The sequence below is a fragment of the Podarcis filfolensis genome, assembly GCF_964270895.1.
Source record: "Podarcis filfolensis genome assembly, chromosome: 11".
Classification (NCBI taxonomy): domain Eukaryota; kingdom Metazoa; phylum Chordata; class Lepidosauria; order Squamata; family Lacertidae; genus Podarcis; species Podarcis filfolensis.
In genome coordinates, this window is record NC_139613.1 from 34,138,012 (window position 1) to 34,155,887 (window position 17,876).

The following is a 17,876-nucleotide window of genomic DNA, read 5'->3' on the forward strand; positions in this document are numbered from 1 at the left end:
AGCTTAAAATCGCAGAAATGTCCTTCTAAATTAAAACATGAAGTATAAACTCTGAGAGCAAGACAGGGCCTTCTGCTATAGTTTATAGTTGCAATTAAAATATTGTATGCTGAGTCTGCTAAATTCATTGAGTTATATTGTGCCTATGGTGGTGAAATCTCAAACTGGCTGAGATGGTGTGATGTCGCAGACTGTTCACAAATGGCTTAGGGAAATTTTCAGTAGTGGAATGTACTTGTTGAGAAGCAAATAAAAAGTTGTTTTCCTGGGTGGGTTTAAAACTTCGGGCAGATCCTGGGGGAGCAGGTAGGAGGAGCTGTGTGGGGCAGGCTGAGGGCCTAAGTGGGAAGAGGTCTTGGGAAGTATGAAATGGATAGACAAGAAACCCACAGGCAAGGTTACTGAAGAAAGCTGACAAAGTAATATGCTGCAAAATAAGAATTTGAGAGAAAGGCTAACTGTAAGAAACCATTAAGCAGGTGAATTTTTTCCTACCATTTAACTCATTGCCAGAGGCGAGTTTAGGGCAGTGAGACCAGTTCCGCCGCACTGGGTGCCAAGCCTAGGGGGCGCTGCAGGGCATTGCAGCTATGACATAGTGAATTGAGCAGAATGGAAGGCAAGAGGCAGAGACGCACCAAATTTTGGCCTTGCACAGGGTGCCTGTCCTTGCCCAAAAGCATTTCACTGTGCCAGGCAGCTGTTATAGGAGACAACTGTATCACCCTGAGGCAGTGGTGGTGGGAGCAGATTTTATTCCATTGTTATTGTCTGACTTCCTGGCTAGTGTGTCTAATCCATTGTTTTAAAAGTTCAGTGAGCTTTATACTATAATAAATTTGTTAGTCTTCCATAATAATGTTCTACAGTAATGCAGCCATTGCAAAATCTACCTTTCTGTGTGCTCCTCTCCTTTGAGGTAGATGACGTTGCTAAAAGGATCATCTTGGTCAGTTTTAGAATACTTTAGAATTCCTTCTTGTCCCCCTCCCGCTGCCTTTTCCCTGTTGTTGTTCGGATTTGCATTTTCAATGAAGACAGGTCACTGAGACAGCTTCCGCTATATTTCAAACATAGAAGCAATCCTCATTGTTTTCTCATTTGTCTTCTCTCCCCTGTCCGCTGTGCATTACAAATAGCAAGTCCCTGTGATTTATGAATACTGTACAGTGAACATGTTATACAAAGATTTTTCATAATGTCAGTGTTCCTTTGCTTTATTCTGGTTCAAGATCATCACCAATGGACATAAAAAGATCCCCAAACTCCAGATTCTTGGGTGAGGGTGGGGAACAGATGCTTCTCATGTAGCTCCTTATTGCTATGGTATCATTAATATTGTCAAGCTATGATTAATGATCTCCGAAGTTTGTGTCAAACACTTTGTTGTTTAACCAGACTGAGTCTATAGAATTTGTATCCCATGAAAAGTTAGTGCTTTTGGAGCATTCAGTTGACTTGAATACCTTTCCTTGGAATGTGTCATTAAAGAGAAATTCCTTTACCCTGAAAATAAACACTTTATTGAATACAGGGCCTTACTGAAACCTCCTTCCACCATGTATAGATTGACTGGCCCATTTACAGTGCACCGTTTTAATTTTCCATATTGTGTGCCTTGTTTGTTCTAGAATCCACCTCCAGGAGTAAAGCTTGGGTTGCCCAGAGCTGTATCTGTAACTATTTTATCAAATGACAATGCCTTTGGAATCATTTCTTTTGATATGGTATGTTTTCATCTTCTGTACCTTTTGTTATTTGAAATTGAATAATGGGGATATTTGTCAGATGAACAATATAGACATCAGTGGGAAAATGGACATCTTCCTGGGCACCTGTGACATAGTGGTTAATGAGTGAGAGTTCAGCTCTCTCCGCAGGCATAGATGCCATAGGTTTCTTTAGATAAACTACTTTCTTTCATCTGTGGTTCCTTTACCTTAACCCCATTCTGCCGGTTCAAGAAATCTATCCAGTGAAAGGCTTTGAGACTGCTCAAGTGATCAGCACATTTAAAAGTCCTTGGTGTGAAGACGTTACTTTTGCTACTTAACTGAGCAGGTTGTAGAGTTGTGTCAAAGCAGCCTGTGTGTGGACTCTGGCTTGTTGGGCTCATTATGACCTCATAGACTATGACATTACAGATGAGCCAGTGGCAACCGTGGAGTTTGACACTTTGGTAGGAGATCAGGGAGCCTAATGCATTCCTAAATAAGCTGAAGAAAGTGATCAAGTATTGACTTCAGAGGAAATGGTAGTAGGACAAAAAAGTTGTACAGTCCTTTCTGGGGCCATTTATCATTTAAGGTTTAGACAAAAGAAGAATAGCGTGTTGTACTACTACTTGGAAGAAAGCACTAAGATTATTGTTAAAATGTTCTTGGTGAGCGTCCTAATCAGTGAAATAATTGTGGGTGAGTTGTTGTTTTTAAAAAAAGTTATTTTATCAAGGCAAGTAAGATAGCAAAGACAAACAGAATACAGAGGCAACAGAGAAGGGAGGCAGATAATTTGAAGACACCGTCTGCCATACTGACACATCCTTAGCTAGTCTATAGGTATGATGATGATGATGATGATGATGATGATAACAACAACAACTGACCTTACAGGGCAAATTTACCTGTTGTGCCCATTGTTTGGAGGTGAAGAGAAATAAAGACTGAGTTAAAAATTGAGAGTGTGAGTTTGGCTGATTATCTTTATAATAATTTTTAAAAGACAAGATTTTGGAAATCTGCTTGCCCTTATCTCTTGAAATGTGGATGTCAAATTTGCTGCTGCTTTCAGTAAAATTCTTTAGCAAAACTTTCAGCTGTTGTTTTAATGTGACTAGATTAGCTGAACAACTGTTTTAATAAGTTCAAAAAGCAATATAAATAATGTAACACAAAAGCCTTCTAATTGACTTGTAGTGGCCAAAATGTTTAAATTGAGGATACACATTTCCATATTCGTTCAAAACAAAATATTTATCTCTGTTGTCTTCCATGCCTTTGGTTGCTGGGAAATGAAATGCTATCAGTGGACCACTTCACAAATTGGATTAACTTGTCTCTGGGAGTTTGCATTTCTATGGTAACAGCCCTTTGTACATTCTGCAGTTGGGATATTTTATCAGTATCTGATTGTCTGTTTCTCCTCTGTCCCCTTTCTCCCTCCCTCCCTCCCATTTTAGCCTGCCTTAATCACACTTAGTGAGCCCAAAGGTAGGAATGAATCTGTGCCTCTCACTCTAGTTCGGGAGAAAGGTACCTATGGAACTGTGACTGTGAATTATGTGGTAAGTATGTTGAAATAACTACCTTTAAAAGATTTTTTTAAAGTGAATCTGGTGAGGCTTGGAATTCTCAATAAATATAGCATCTCTGAAATGACTTTCCTAATTGTTTATAAGTTTGTAGTTACATAACTGAGAGCTAAGGTGTGATCTGGCCCTATGATCTCCCTAGTGGTGGCTTGTGATTAAGGACCTTAAGCCAGGAATGCATGGCACCTAAAATCTGAGAGAAAGGAATTCTTCTCTGTGGAGGACGAAGAATTCCTATTATATCTGGGAGCTGCAAGCTCAGAGCTCTGCATCAACTCATTGAATACCTAAACCTATTCACTCACCTTGGATACCTGCTGGAGAAGATAGGATGCAGTTTAAAGCCATCTGTGGTGTCACATTGCATAACCCTAAGCCAGAACACCACTCTGTAGAATTCCCTGCAGCTTTGCTTGAGAGACCAGGCTCTGACAGTCATCAAGCTATGCTTTGGAATACAAGGGGGCAATTGCACTGCAGACCTTTTAAGCTCAGCATGTTAACTTCTGCCAGGGTATTCCATGCCCTTGCAAAGCCTGTCTCTTTACTCTGATATCTGAAGCTTGTTACCCATTGCTCAACAGCTGCTTCAAGATCAGTATTCTCCATGCTTTGCTTAGTGCCCCAAAGGTTCAACAACCTGGCTTGAACAGGGCAGTTATGTAAAATTTTGAATGAGCCAGATTTATTGCCACCTTCCTCCCCATGAGATAAATGGGAAGTATAATTACAAGTTTCTCAATCCTGAGAAAAAAGACTGGTCCTATAAAATAGGCATACTTTGGGAAGTATAAGATTTATTAAACTTCAAACAAACAATACAAACAAACACATTCCTCCGTTTAGATTTAATTGCCAAATGCAGCCGGCATGTGTGGTTTGGTGGGTGGGGGTTACCATTATTTAAATCAGTGGTTCTCAACCTGTGGGTCCCCATATGTTGTTGGACTACAACTCCCATCATCCCTGAGCTCTGGCCTTGCTAGCTAGGGGTGGTGGGAGTTGTAGTTCAACAGCATCTGGGGACCCACAGGTTGAGAAAGGCTGATTTAAATAATTGCCTTCCGAATTCTTATTGGTCCTATGGGGAATGTTCTTTCATCTTGAATATCAAAAGATTATCCAACTCTATCATGGAGGCTTGCTTGCTTTTTAGAACTTATTACAAATGGTTGGAGGCACCATCTATGTTTGCTGAACAGGCACAATGTTTCTTCACAGGTAGAAGGTGGTCCAAATCCTGCTGAAGAGGACTTGAGCTCAGCAAGAGGAAATATCACCTTCCCTCCTGGAACAGCTGTATTGATTTTTAACTTAGTTGTTCTTGATGACCAGGTGAGAGCGCATATCAACATTTTTTGAAGGTTTTGATCTGTGTATCATGAGGTTGAAATAAATAAGGCAAGATTGGCTGTCAGGAGTCCAGGTTCCCAGCTTGATAACACAGTAAGCGTAGGTAATTAAAAAGGAGGATTTATTGCAAAAACAAATAGATAGCTCTAGACGGCTCTAGCGCAGCCACTGGCATTATCACTCAAGATGACCCTTCTGAAGCTCCTTCTGGTTCTTACAGAATATATTGAACCATCGCCCCTTGTATTGTCTCTTGTATTGCTTCCTATCTAGCAGCATTCGCAGACTCTTTGGACTTATTAGATTAGCTCCAACCTCTTCCTGTTCTGACATACTGTCCCTGTGTCTGTTCAGTCTGTTTGAGCTTCCTGAGAGCTTTGGCTGTGTTCCAGCCCACTCTTAGTTGTTCCCTTGGCAACCGGCATTCCAATTTCCAGAGGAGTCACCACTGTTTGCTGTGTTCTTTGCTCAGCCGGTGTAAAATCTAAACCTCTCTGTTCTGCAGAAGGCTGTAAAGTTCTACTAGGAGCTGGCTCATTCCTGACATTGGTTCACCCTAGACTGGTGAACTTGAGTGCCTCTTACTCAGAATTACTATCACTGACAACAGTAGAAATACTAAAGAGATTTATACCTCCTTTCTTTGATGGCTTGCCACTAGCTGCTGGAAACTTTTTTTTAATTGATCAGACAGCCTTTTTGGTCTACAGAGGTGATTTGGTTTCTTGTTGTTGGATGCTTCTTTTAGCTGATTGGTGTTTTTATCCACTTTTTAAACTAGCCTTTTTATGTCCTTTGAGAGCATCAACAAAGATATAGATAGAAGTGATCCAGTTGGCATTGTGTACTTAGACTTTCAAAATGTTTTTGACAGAGTACTTCATCAAAGACTCCTGAGTAAGCTCAGTAGTCCTGGGACTCAGTAGTGCTGATTAAGGAATGGGCAACAGAGAGTTGAAATAAATGGGCAGTTTTCCGAATGGAGAGATGTAGGAAGTGGAGTTTCCCAATAATCTGTATTGGGACATTTGCTTCCTTACTTGCTCATGAATGATCTGAAGAAGTGTGAGCAGTGAGGTAGCAAAGTTTGCTGATGATACCAAATTGCTCAGGGTGGCATTGGTAACCTCACAGTTGCATAATTATATATACTTCTATCATGCTGCCTCTTCCTTGTCTTTTCTCTGAACTGAAAAGTCCCCAGTGCTGTAACTTTTCCTCATGACATGAACAAAATTGATTGTGCTGAGAACTGGTGAGACTTAGATATTTCGTGGGCTAAACTGAATTGGGAGTGCAAGTCAATGTCTGTTATGAAAGCATAAGCAGTACAAACAAGGAATGAAGTTGGCTGTGACTGCAAAGACAAGTTGAATGGCCACTCTTGAATGCAATCTCTGAGAGTGACCAATTAGCAGATGACTATGAAAGGAAATAAAAAGGTAAGGAGCTGGGTCTTGGAGCCTCCTTTGGAAGTTCAAGGCAACAGCTTTGCCTCAAAAGGATTTACACACTAAAAAAATTGAGTATTTGCCATCAAACTGTCTCTCAGGAGCAATTAACTGCTTTTGAGTCTCAAAATCCAGGAATAGGTGCTTGTGTTTATAAAGCCAATTTGCTCTGTGACCAAAATGACTAAGGAATTAATTCTTCTGTCAAGATTTTAAGGACAGAAGGTTTTTCTGTGGATTGACATTTGTTCTGATTCAGCAGCAAACAGCAAGTTTTCCCAAAGAAAGCAGTGGGGCAAATGAAAACCACTTGGACCTGTGCCTTGAAAGCATGTGACAAAGCTGAAAACCTCTCAGACCTGTGCTTTCCAGGCACAAGACAAGCGACAATGTAGACAAGCCGTAACTGTAGGAAATTTATAATAATGTTTATGCTAGTGAGCATTTGTGGGTATAGGAATCAGTTCACATAGTATGGAGTTGACAAATTGATAAAGTCTTTTGGTCCCTGCTTATAGGTATTTTTATGCTGTTTCATAACTGGAAGGAATTTTACTTGTCTATGTATGATTTTGTGCACGAGTTTTTGTTTTGTTATCTTCCATATAGAGAAAACTTTGGTTGTTTTCCTGTATGCACATCATCACAACTAGCTGGGAGTTAGAACCCTGCATGCCCTCATGGATGGGGGGGTTTAAGGGTGAAGGCTCATGGTCCAGCTGGCTTCAAAGGCTGGCACAACCCCTGCCCCCCAAGGTTGGTGGTGAAAGGCAACCAAAAGTTGGTTCAAACCATCTGCTGGCTTAAGCTGTTCTTCTTTCTCTGGCTTCCTCTTTTAGCAGATGGGCTGCTAGACCTGCATTTTTCATCCCTTTTAAAAAGCAAAGTCATAGAGGCTGCAGCTAATACTGTAGTTGATTTTAAACCCAGTTCTCTGTTGGTTCTCATCCTCTCCACCACCCCATGTTCTCCCTACTACAGGCATAGAATAAAATAAAAAAGCTTTAAATCAGTATAACCTGAAAATATGTGCAGAGATAGTTGATGAGCATCAGAACAGGATCAGAGGTTGGAATTCTATGCAAATGAATACAAAGGGGGCGGAAGTATTAAAAAGAAGCATCATATTTTAAAAATTAGATGGCAGGCTGAAACTGTAAAGTGTTCCTATGATTTAAAAAGATGCATAATCTGAGTGAGGTGTGCATTTTTCTCTTAGCGCATCTATGCGTCAATGATCATTTACACCAATATTTTATAGGGTAAGGAAATGCAGGATTTCTATTTCAGTAACAAGAAATTTGTTGATTTGCACATATTTACCTTTGATTTAAGTTATCCTTAATCATTATAATTTTTTTTTCTAGATACCAGAAGATGATGAAAGATTTATTATTCATCTGAAAAGTGTAGAAGGAGGAGCTGAAATCAATACCTCAAGAAATTCTGTTGAGATTATTATTAAGAAAAATGATAGCCCGGTGCGATTCACTCAAAGTGTTTATATGGTGCATGAAGAGGACGATATACTAACAATCCCAATAGCTCGGGGTAAAGATGATGATGGAAACATAATTGGACCGGATGAACATGAAGTCTCCATTCGCTATGCTGTTGTAACTGGGAATTCAACAGCACATGCACAGCTTAACTTAGACTTTCTAGATCTACAGCCAAACACAACTATCATTTTCCCACCTTCAGTGCATGAATCTTACATAAAATTCAAAATCATTGATGATGCCATACCAGAAATTGCTGAGACATTTCATATCATGCTACTTAAGGACACTTTGCAAGGAGATGCTGTTTTAACAAACCCATCTGTTGTCCAAGTTACCATTCAGCCCAATGATAAACCTTATGGAGTACTATCTATCAACAACATCCTGTTTACTCGGCCAGTGGTTATTGACGAAGATCAAATGTTAAGGTGCCGTTTCCTTTTATTACATTGGAAGTGCTAAGGGAGATTTAGGAGAAAACTAGCTAGAATTTATCTGAGAAAACAAATTTGGGCTGGGAAAATGCTCATATTTCCTTGTTGGTAATTTTTATCAGGGCTGTTTAGCACTGAATTATGCTTTGCCTTGCTCTTAATGAATGCCTTAAATTGAATTAGGACTAGTGCTTTGGTTAGAATTCATAGGGAACCTACATAAGTCTACAGATTCCTGCTGCGGTTGTTCTCCCTCCAGTGTGTGGAGGGCTGTAGGGGTGGATGTCGAGACACATCAGAGTGGGTGGAGCTACCACACATGTCCTTGCTCCACGTGTCATTATGTGCTGGGCACGGTGCCTGAAGAGTGCTAACGTCTGTCCATCTGCACCCTAGGTGTTCTGAATAAAGTAATGGATTGTCATGAACCCTGCAGTGCTGTCATGATTGAGCCTGGGTTGGCAGGCTTTGACTGAAGAGGAGGAGGAAATGGGATGGATGAACTGTTGGGAACCTTGGTTGGAAGAGAGATCTCCCGTTTCCACCTTCCTCTGACCTTCCTGTGGAGCACAGGGCGTCAGTGGGGGCTGGGGAGGACTTTGCTCAGCTGAGTGGGGAAACTGAGCTGGAGGCAGTGTCGAATGAACAGGGGCTGGAACAGGAGGGTTCACTTATGATACCTAGAACCAGGTGCCAGCTTTGCAGATGGGAGCAGATCCACCCATCCCATTGGAGTGCACACTTGTAGTCTTGGCTTTCCCACAAGGCGAGAAAGCCTAACCAGTTAGTCTGATATGCTTTGTCTTTAAATGCTAGTGGATGGGGCTGGGGAAATTTCTGGGGCATCTTTGTCACTTCTGCCCAGTTTTGTACTTCCTTCCCTGATCCTGAGCCGTGACTCCTGAACATGGTGTCTGCCACTGAGCCAGAACTGTTACCTGCCTGACTAAAAGTCTCTTCCTTACTTACAAGTTGGAGCTTCTGTCTGCATGTGTTGGGTAGGTGAATTTGGATCAGAAGAATAAACACCACACAGAACAATAGCCCAGGACCAGTGCAGTAGCACTGAGTGGGGAATTATGATGAACAACAAAGATCAGACAAGACACAGACACCATTCAACTTATTTGTCAAGTCAGTTTGCATAGGTAACAATAGTTTAACTCTACTCAGGAAGGGCATTTAACTCCTGCAGTGTTTATATATTGGAGTAACTTGTAGGTTCATTTGAGTGCTTCATTATAACTCTAGTGTTTCACTAGAGTTAAAATTAGAAAATTGTTTGTTAATTTATGTTTGCAACCTCTAGGTACGAAGGCATCACAGTTGTACGAAATGGTGGAACACATGGAAATGTTTCGGTTTCCTGGATTATAACCCGCAATAGCAGTGATCCTTCACCTGTGACTGCAGACATCACTCCAGACTCGGGGGTATTGCATTTTGCTCAAGGGCAGCTGATAGCATCACTTCCTCTGAACATTGTTAATGACAATTTCCCTGAAGAGGCACAGCCATATCTGCTTAGGATTCTGGCTCATACAATAAAGGGGGGTGCGGAAGTGAGCGAACCAGCTCAGGTAGGTCTGCATAGGAGTCGGTAATGGTGTCTGTGTTGGTTTCTAATAAGTTGCTCTCATTCAGAACCCCTCATTGCTAACAGTTTATTGATAACTAGGACTAAGTCACAATGCTAGGTAGCTAATCAGATAGAATGTGCCAGCTTAAATGTTCGAATCACCTTTGCAATTGACCACTATTTTATCTAGTTCTTTCTCCTGATCTTCTTAGCTGCCAACTCATATAGTGCTACTTTATAAATCAGGAAGTCATCAGTATCACTCAGCAGCCATTTCACCCTTTCTGCCCTGTTTGAGTGTGTTCCATTCATAATCAGGGGTTTTATAAATTGGTCTCTTGGTTCTGTATATAGCGGGCATTGCAATAAATAGTGGTACAGGTCCTCTACGCAAGGTTGCCCATACAAACAAAGTCTCTCCTTGTACTGTACTTTGCCGTACCGACCATCCACCACCGCCAAGCGCATTGATTGGAATCGTAATTCTGTAAAAGCGATTCTAAGTATGGCAAGTGGGAGATTTGTCAGATAACTAGCTCGGCTGTGCTCCGTTTTGATAAGTGGGAACCATGGTGAACTTTTGGTAGAGGCAATTGTGGTTGAATCCCTTTCTGCATCAGACCTGAAGAGACAATCTCTTAAGTGCCTCTTATCCGTCTTCATGATCACCTGAAGATCTTGTAATTGATATTGGGACAAGAGGCATTGGATGCCATCCTTCCAACATTTGGTCTGTTCTCATTCTGAGGTAGCTAATCATATTTGGTTACATGATGACATCAGGGCAAACAAAATAAATCCAGGAGGGTAAAGCCTTATTGTTCAGTTACACAGGGAATCCCAAGCAATCAGTGTTAGTGCTGTGAATGTGGTGGCATTGCTGGTTGGATTTTGTTAAGTTACAGTCTCAGTGAGATCAAACAAAACCAACTGAGAGAGATGAGGAGATCAGGCAGTGTAAATAAATAGGCAAAACATTTTCCCAGGCACTGCTGGAAAACCCTCAGAGAGAAGCTTTTTAGTACTCCTGAAAACTTTTTTTCCTTTTTTTTTTTTTGCTTTACACTACTAGAAAAGTAGTTTTGCTCAGAGCTAGCTTCCTCCCACTCATAGAGATACTATGGAATAATATTCCTGCCCAAGTTGGCATATTAGGATGATATGCTAAATTGGACAAGAGTCTGATGCCCCTGTTACCTGAAAGGGTTCAGCTCTGTCCTGAATAACTTCTGCCATTGAACTTAAGTGGCTCAGCAACCCTTTGTGGGATCCATTTGGCTGTTCCTTTCAGGACATCCTGGTGATGATGCAGTTTTTTTGATACAATTGCATGTTAGATGGATTTCCACATTATGATTCCTTTGATTAGCTAGCTGAATGTTCAAGGGTAGAATGAGTGGAGTAGCAATATGTTCTGCTTCAGACCCTCTATACTTGACCTTCCTGGTCATGTTAGCCAGTTGCTCCTTCTTATGATGAGTTGCTACAATAAGAAGCTTACTTCCAGCTGCTGACATGCGTGTGGGAAAATTCCGGGAGCACGACAAAGTTTGTCACACATCCTTTACATGGCAGTGCTGTTAGCACGAGCACTGTTAGCTACCACAAGTGGTGGGGGTCATGTAAAGTCAGTTAGTTCTGTGGTTGCATTGTCTGTCTTGGGATTGATAAAAATCTCATAATCTAATCAATTCTTAGAATCGTGATCTGATAATTAATTTATTATGATTTCTAATGGTAATTTGCTCTTAACATGAATACTTTGTTGTCATTCTTGTAGCTTTTGTTCTACATTCAAGACAGTGATGATGTTTATGGTGTAATAAAGTTCTACCCTGCAGAAGATCAGAGGATAGAAAGCAGCCCCGATGGACGTTTTTTGTCTCTTAGCTTTGCAAGGCAAAAGGGAACAGTGGGAGATGTGAGACTGTCTTATACAGTCCTGTATATTCCTGCTGGGCCTGTGGATCCTGAGCGAGCTAAAGAAGGTGTTCTAAACATTTCGGGAAGAAGCACCCTCTACTTTCCAGAAGGAAGAACTAGAGAAATTATAAAAGTACCAATAAGAAATGATGCGTTTCTTCAAAATGGGGCCCATTTCTTAGTACAGGTATGTGATATGGTATAAAATTGTCATAACTTTTATGTGACACATCAGTTTAATTTCTTATTATAGCATCAATAACATGAAACATCCCCTTCATGTTACCTTATTAGGGATGTCTAACGTTTTTCTTGGATAAACCTTATTTCTACATGCACAGTTTAGAATGAGGTTTGTGGAAAGAGGAAGTGACATAAGAACGCAATTGAAATTAAAGAAAACATTGGTAAGAAAGAAAAGATTAATTATTAACTGGGCATTTTTCAGTGCCATAGCCAGTTCAATCACCTGGTATAGCCTGAAATATAACTCTGTAAAAATATTTCTGTACATTCCAAATTCAAAGGAATACAAAATTCTTTAAAGAACTCAGCTAGGTCAAGAAAATATGTAAAGCATCAGTGGATAAAATGCCCTTTGGGAACCTCATCCACCAAACTTTCTGTTAGTCTTGCATTTCCCCATGGGACTTTGTTCTGTTTGGCTCTTTTAAAAGTATCAGCAATTGTAATAGTAACAATTGAAACCAGTTCTGCTGTGTGCTTTTTGGGGAGTTTGGATGCCCGTCCAATCCCAATCCCAGCAACCCACACTGTTATAAAATTGATAATAAAAATAAAAGTTTGGATGCTTTGTTTTTGCTCAATTCTGAGAATGGAAGGAGCTCCTTCTGTGCTGTTACATGATCCTTCTATTTTATTAGACTCTGTCTTGATTTTTTAAAAATAAGTTGGTGGTTAAAATCTTAAAATCTTTATTCCTCTTATTGCAGCTTGAAAAAGTTGAACTGCTGAATATCACTCCTCTGGTTCCACCTGTAAGTCCTAGACTAGGTGAAATTCAAAACATCTCCTTAAGAATTACGCCTGACATTGCAAATGGAGAAATTGGCTTTATCAGCAATCTTCCAGTAATTTTACATGAGCCAGAAGATGCTGTTTTTACAGTAGTAAGTAAATCTTTCTTTAAACGTTGTTCTTGCATACTGCACATTTTCTTCAGAGAAAGTACAGGGCCTGCCTTCACTTAACACGAACTTCTGCAAGCTAGTGGGAAATAATTTATTTTGCAACACTTACTTATTCAAAATATTTCTCATGCCTTGTCATCATGGTTCTGTAATGAAGAAAAATAATCTTAACAACTCTGAATCACAGTTAAATTGAAATGTCACCATTTGTTCCCTGCAACCTATGAAGATGCTACTCAGAGGTAAGGGTCATATAGTTGTAATAAAAGTTATATTTTCCTAACTCCAGGTAAAATCAAGTACTAGATAACACGGTTCCCTCCAATTTCTCAAAAGGTTTTTTTGTTCCATGTAGAGGCTTCGTTTTTTTCTTCCTCATTCTCAGGGTACTTCAGAATTTTGCTCTGTGTGGGGTTTTAGGGTTACTTCCTTGTTGTGAGGTGGCAAAGGGGCAATGTTTTTGGTCACATCCACAGCACACATTTGAAGTACTCTTATTCGACTTTTAAGAGTCATGGCTTTCTGCAAAAAGAATCCTGGGAACTGTACTTTGTTAAGGGTTTCCTAACAACTCTCAGCTCCCTTAACGAACCACACTGACCACTGTTTTCCTACCATGTAATCATTTCTCCAGCACTCTGCAGCCTCCCTTGCTGCCCACCTTCCCTTTCTTTTGAAAAAAGCCCAATGAGAGTGGTTGGTTACCTCATGATGTCTTCATCTGGGCCTTGAAATGTGGGCTCCTAGGTAGGCTACGGAGTGAAGATTGCTGGTGAGATGATTTGTAGAAAGGAAGCAATGTTACTTGCAAACATCTCTCAAAAGGAAGATGAGCATGACAAAAACTCTGCATCCCAACCATGAGAACTTCACTGATTTTTTAGTTATTTAAATCCCCCCCCCATTTTCATGTTTCATTAATTTGTGACGCACCTTACCAATATTTAAAAGATGCCATACAATTCTTTCAATGCATTTCATAGGTGCAGAATGCTGTAGAAGTTAAAAATAAATCAATCTATGTACTATTTCAGAAATGTGTTTTTAGATATTTGATATTGGCTGTAGCTTGGCATCTAGAGTTGCATGTACATTCAATAAGAAAAAAAAAACCTTACAGAACTTGGTATATATTCTAGACCTCCATTCCATTGCATCGAGATGGGACTGATGGACAAGCTACTGTTTTCTGGAGCCTGATACCCTCTGGCCTCAATCCAAAAGCTGTAACTATTGATGATATAAGCCCTTTCTCTGGCTCTGTTGTATTTTTATCTGGACAAAGTGACACAGCAATCAACCTTACTGTCAAAGCTGATGATATCCCAGAAATGAATGAGACTCTAATATTGTCATTAGACAGGTATTATTCTGCAATAATTTGTCACAACATACCCTTTTTTATATCTAGATTGTATTATTTTATGCACTGGCTAACGTTTGTACGCTTACTTGTGGGGTGGGGTGTATTGAGTAAGCCCCTTTAAGCACAGTAGAATTTATTTCTTAGTAAACATGCATAGATTATTCTGTAAATGTTCATAGACACCTTATGCATCCATGACATTTTATATGTTGAATCAGAGCCATAAATTGTTTTTTTTAAAAGAATTCCTTTGACTCATAGGTAATATGCTAACAGATGGCTCTATCATATTGGTTGTCCGCTGAAATTGTTTCTGCATTTCCTTTGGCAGATAACATTGCTCTGAAGGCACAATTATGCTAAATTTCCATTTCAGTTTCATGTAAAGTTATACTTCTGTCAAAATGTGCCTGTAATGATCTGGTTCTTATAATGCCATACCATTCAAAAGTAATAGGATTGATTTTCATAGTAAGGTGTCTCAGAGACTTAACACAAGAAAAGCAGTTGAATTTCATTTATGATATTTCAACTTCTTTGCTGCTGCCTCAACAGGTATTATGTAACTTAATTCCATACAGAGTATTGTTCATGTTTCCATACATAAGTTATATTCTTCCTTTTCCAGTTAGTTCTTATACTTGGTGAGCTTCTGCACTGGGTATAAATATTAAAGTGACAACAGAGCTGATTTGTTTTTAAAAAACTAGATTTATCAACCTTAATGCTATGTCTGATATTATTTATCTGATTCTATATCACATTTAATGTACACATTGCTATAAAATTATTGTACTTTATCAAATCATTTGTTCAGAATTTGATGTTAGATCAGCAAACGTGTGGATCCTTAGGATAACAGGAAATTGGAGGCGGGGGCAGTTTCAGGGAAGGATCTTCAGGTGCTACATTCTAGAGTGATTCACATGTGATAGGCTGATTCAAAGTCCCCTCCTGGAGCCGGATTGGATGGCTCTCATGGGCCAATCAGGTTGCTGCCGTCTAGAATCCTACCTTCCTATTGTTCAAGGATCCAAGCTCAAGACATAACACCAGATTGCTGGGATGGCATCTAGAATTCCAGCATGTCCCACTCATCCTGGAATTGGGGCGGTTGAGGGACATGCCTTAGCCAGTGGTCAGAGATGGTGGGAGTTGTAATCCAACAAGATCTGGCAACCCAAGGTAGAAGAACTCTAGGTTACACCATATACATTATGTATATTGCTTATCAAGAATATGAAAATGCTTGTTTTGTAATCTTGGTCTAAATCCAGCACAGGTTAGCTCACTATGGTGTCAGGTATGCTTAACTGTTTGGGATTTAGGCCCTGGTGTCTATAGTACTGTAACCAGCTTTCTGTCCCTGAGCCTCTTTTTCTGTCATCTTTCCCCCTTCAGTCAGTTTGTGGTTCATAATGCCTTTGTGAAAATGACATTCCTTATTAGTGCTGTGCTGAAACCTGTCCTCCAGTTTTTATGCTTTGATTTGCTAGTTTGCTTTTGGCAACCTCATTTATACTCAGAGGTGTACCTAGGCTCTCTTGCGCCCTTGGCAAGGAGCTGTATCGGTGCCCCCTATTCCTTGTGCCCTTGGTGAGGATCCTCCACCAAGGTACCCAGAGGAGCCTGCACACCTCACCCGGCTGCCCAGAGCAGTGAAGGAGTGGCCCAGGAAGTGTGAGGACAGGCGGGTGGGCTCATAGCCACTTGGAGCCAGATGGGAGGTGTGATTCGAGTGCTCCCCTGGTTCTGTGCTCTTGGCGGGGGCCAACCTAGCCAACCCCTAGGTACGTCCCTATTTATGCTACGCTATTAGAGTCCAGGCATTTATCTTTGTTCTGCCTGCTGAACTCTTTGGGAAGGGATTATGTCATCTTTGCATACAACACTTAGCACAGGTTTTCTATGCAGAGAGTTTTTTCTGCCGAACTCCTGTGAATTTCAGTGGCAGCTTATGGAGCAGACATTGCCAAGGACAAATGCCATTCACACATGCTTGTATAACTAAGATATACAGGCAGACAGCAATTTATAATGAATCAAAGTAACTGGGGTATTAAAAATGCTAGGTTTGGATCAGAGGCACTATTCCATTTCCAGCCATATCTTCTGACAAGTGGTTGGTACCGTTAAGCATTTGTTTCGAGCCGATAAAATGTTGGGCTTGGAAAATGCTTTCGCCTCTTACATCATTCTTACAGTTTGATTTACTGAAAAAGCAGCCACAAATAACACTTCATGCTGTTTTAACTCCTGCCTAAATGAGGCCTTTCAAATATGTCCCCATTACAAAAATCAGAACAATGGCAACCCCTGCCCTTCTTTATCTACTCAGACAATTATTTGGGCAGCGTAGTGGGATGGCAGGTCCTGGAGGGTTGTGCATCAATGAATAAAATGGGTTTCTTTTGTCTAATTAAAAGCACTGAGTAATTACAGACGGTGCTGAATAAAATTTACTCAGCTGCTGTGTAGCCTGTATGCCTGCACAGTGCTTGGCAGTTGGCGGCTAGCTCTTGGAGCAGTGCTGGCAGCGAAGGCCTTGAATGGTCCTTGACATCCCAATTGGTCATGGGGTCATCTCCCATGAGTGGGAATTGCTGAACCTCTTGCTAGCATTAGTCAAACAAGTGAGTGCCAAGCAAGTAGAATTCCCATAAAGTGAACATTAGCTGCTGGAAAGGTGCAGGGTTTTTAAAAAATTTTTTTATCCCGCCCCGCTTTTTATTTCCTCCTCTAAAGAACTCTCCTGCAAAGAATCTGGCAAACAGTGGTTTTATTCCTACCCCCCACTTATTTCTCTCTGTATTGACAGGGTAGAGACAGAAAGGTTTGTCGTGTACTTTGGGTAAGTGCAGCAAGCTGTGTCTTTGTATTCAGTGAATCAGCACTTTGTTTTGGAAGTGGTTGGTCTGGACAAGACTGTGTCTCCTTTAATATTTCTTTCCTTCTGAAGCACCATGCCTATCGGACCTCCTTGGGCAATGCATGCTTCCTGTTGCTGTTTTATTTGGGAGCATGGGGTGGAGGACTGAAAACGTTCCTTTATGTAGGGCCTATGAATAATAATAAAAAGTTATGAATGCATGGCTTGGTGTTTGATGTTTGAAGATAATGCAGAACAGTAGATTGGTTGTTCTGATTTCACCGCTGGGAAATCAGGCCTCCCAAATATGGTATAATGGAGCTGCATAATTAGAGTTAAGCAGAAATTGTTTTCATCCTCAAATAGATTGTGTGTTTTCACTGCAATGTTTAGGGAACATACATCACAACCCTATGCACATTGACTTGGAAGTAAATGCTTCCATGTTCAGGGAGAATTACTTCCATGTAAGCCGGTTTAGGATTGGGGTTTTATTGAAATAAATTGCACATATTAGTGTTGCAGCCAATTTAGATACATCATTGATCATTTAAAAACAATTAATACAAATTACCTAGGAACATAATATCTGCATCTTTATATGCTCCAGCAACTAATCAAGAGCTTAAGCATTAGTTAACATTAGTTAACAACTTCAGTTCCTGAAGTTGAGTATCACTTCAGGAACACTGAATTTGGTTAAGAATAAGATTCAGGTTTAGTGTGTGTATGCACAGAAACCCTTGCATTGAAGCCATTTTAAAGGATTCTCATTGGCAGTGTGAGCTCTTGAAATCAGATCTGCTTGTTGGGTAGATTTGCAGCACAGGAAACAATCAAGGGGCAAAATGTCGTCTCAGATGAAGTTGGAAACAAAATATTTACTTTCAACAACTTTTCATAGCAAATGTTATTGGAAAGTTTGTTACATGTTA

At 40.3% G+C, this 17,876-nt stretch overlaps 1 protein-coding gene across 5 annotated transcripts in view; it reads left to right on the forward strand.

Annotated features, from left to right (window-relative positions):
- The window catches only part of ADGRV1 (adhesion G protein-coupled receptor V1), a 234,284-nt gene that overhangs the window by 11,560 nt on the left and 204,848 nt on the right, over positions 1 to 17,876 (forward strand). For 3 of the 5 annotated variants that reach the window (XR_014539750.1, XM_083576419.1, XM_083576416.1), the window contains exons 4-11: positions 1,632 to 1,727; positions 3,179 to 3,283; positions 4,532 to 4,645; positions 7,482 to 8,047; positions 9,363 to 9,633; positions 11,413 to 11,742; positions 12,509 to 12,685; positions 13,846 to 14,069. Coding sequence is in view for 4 of the 5 variants with exons in the window: in XM_083576419.1 (XP_083432545.1) it covers positions 1,632 to 1,727; positions 3,179 to 3,283; positions 4,532 to 4,645; positions 7,482 to 8,047; positions 9,363 to 9,633; positions 11,413 to 11,742; positions 12,509 to 12,685; positions 13,846 to 14,069 (1,883 nt within the window). In the remaining variant the exon portion in view is untranslated. Of the gene's footprint in view, positions 1 to 1,631; positions 1,728 to 2,175; positions 2,255 to 2,276; positions 2,415 to 3,178; positions 3,284 to 4,531; positions 4,646 to 7,481; positions 8,048 to 9,362; positions 9,634 to 11,412; positions 11,743 to 12,508; positions 12,686 to 13,845; positions 14,070 to 17,876 lie in introns of those variants that run through there. The other 2 variants (XM_083576417.1, XM_083576418.1) reach the window with 2 other exon arrangements.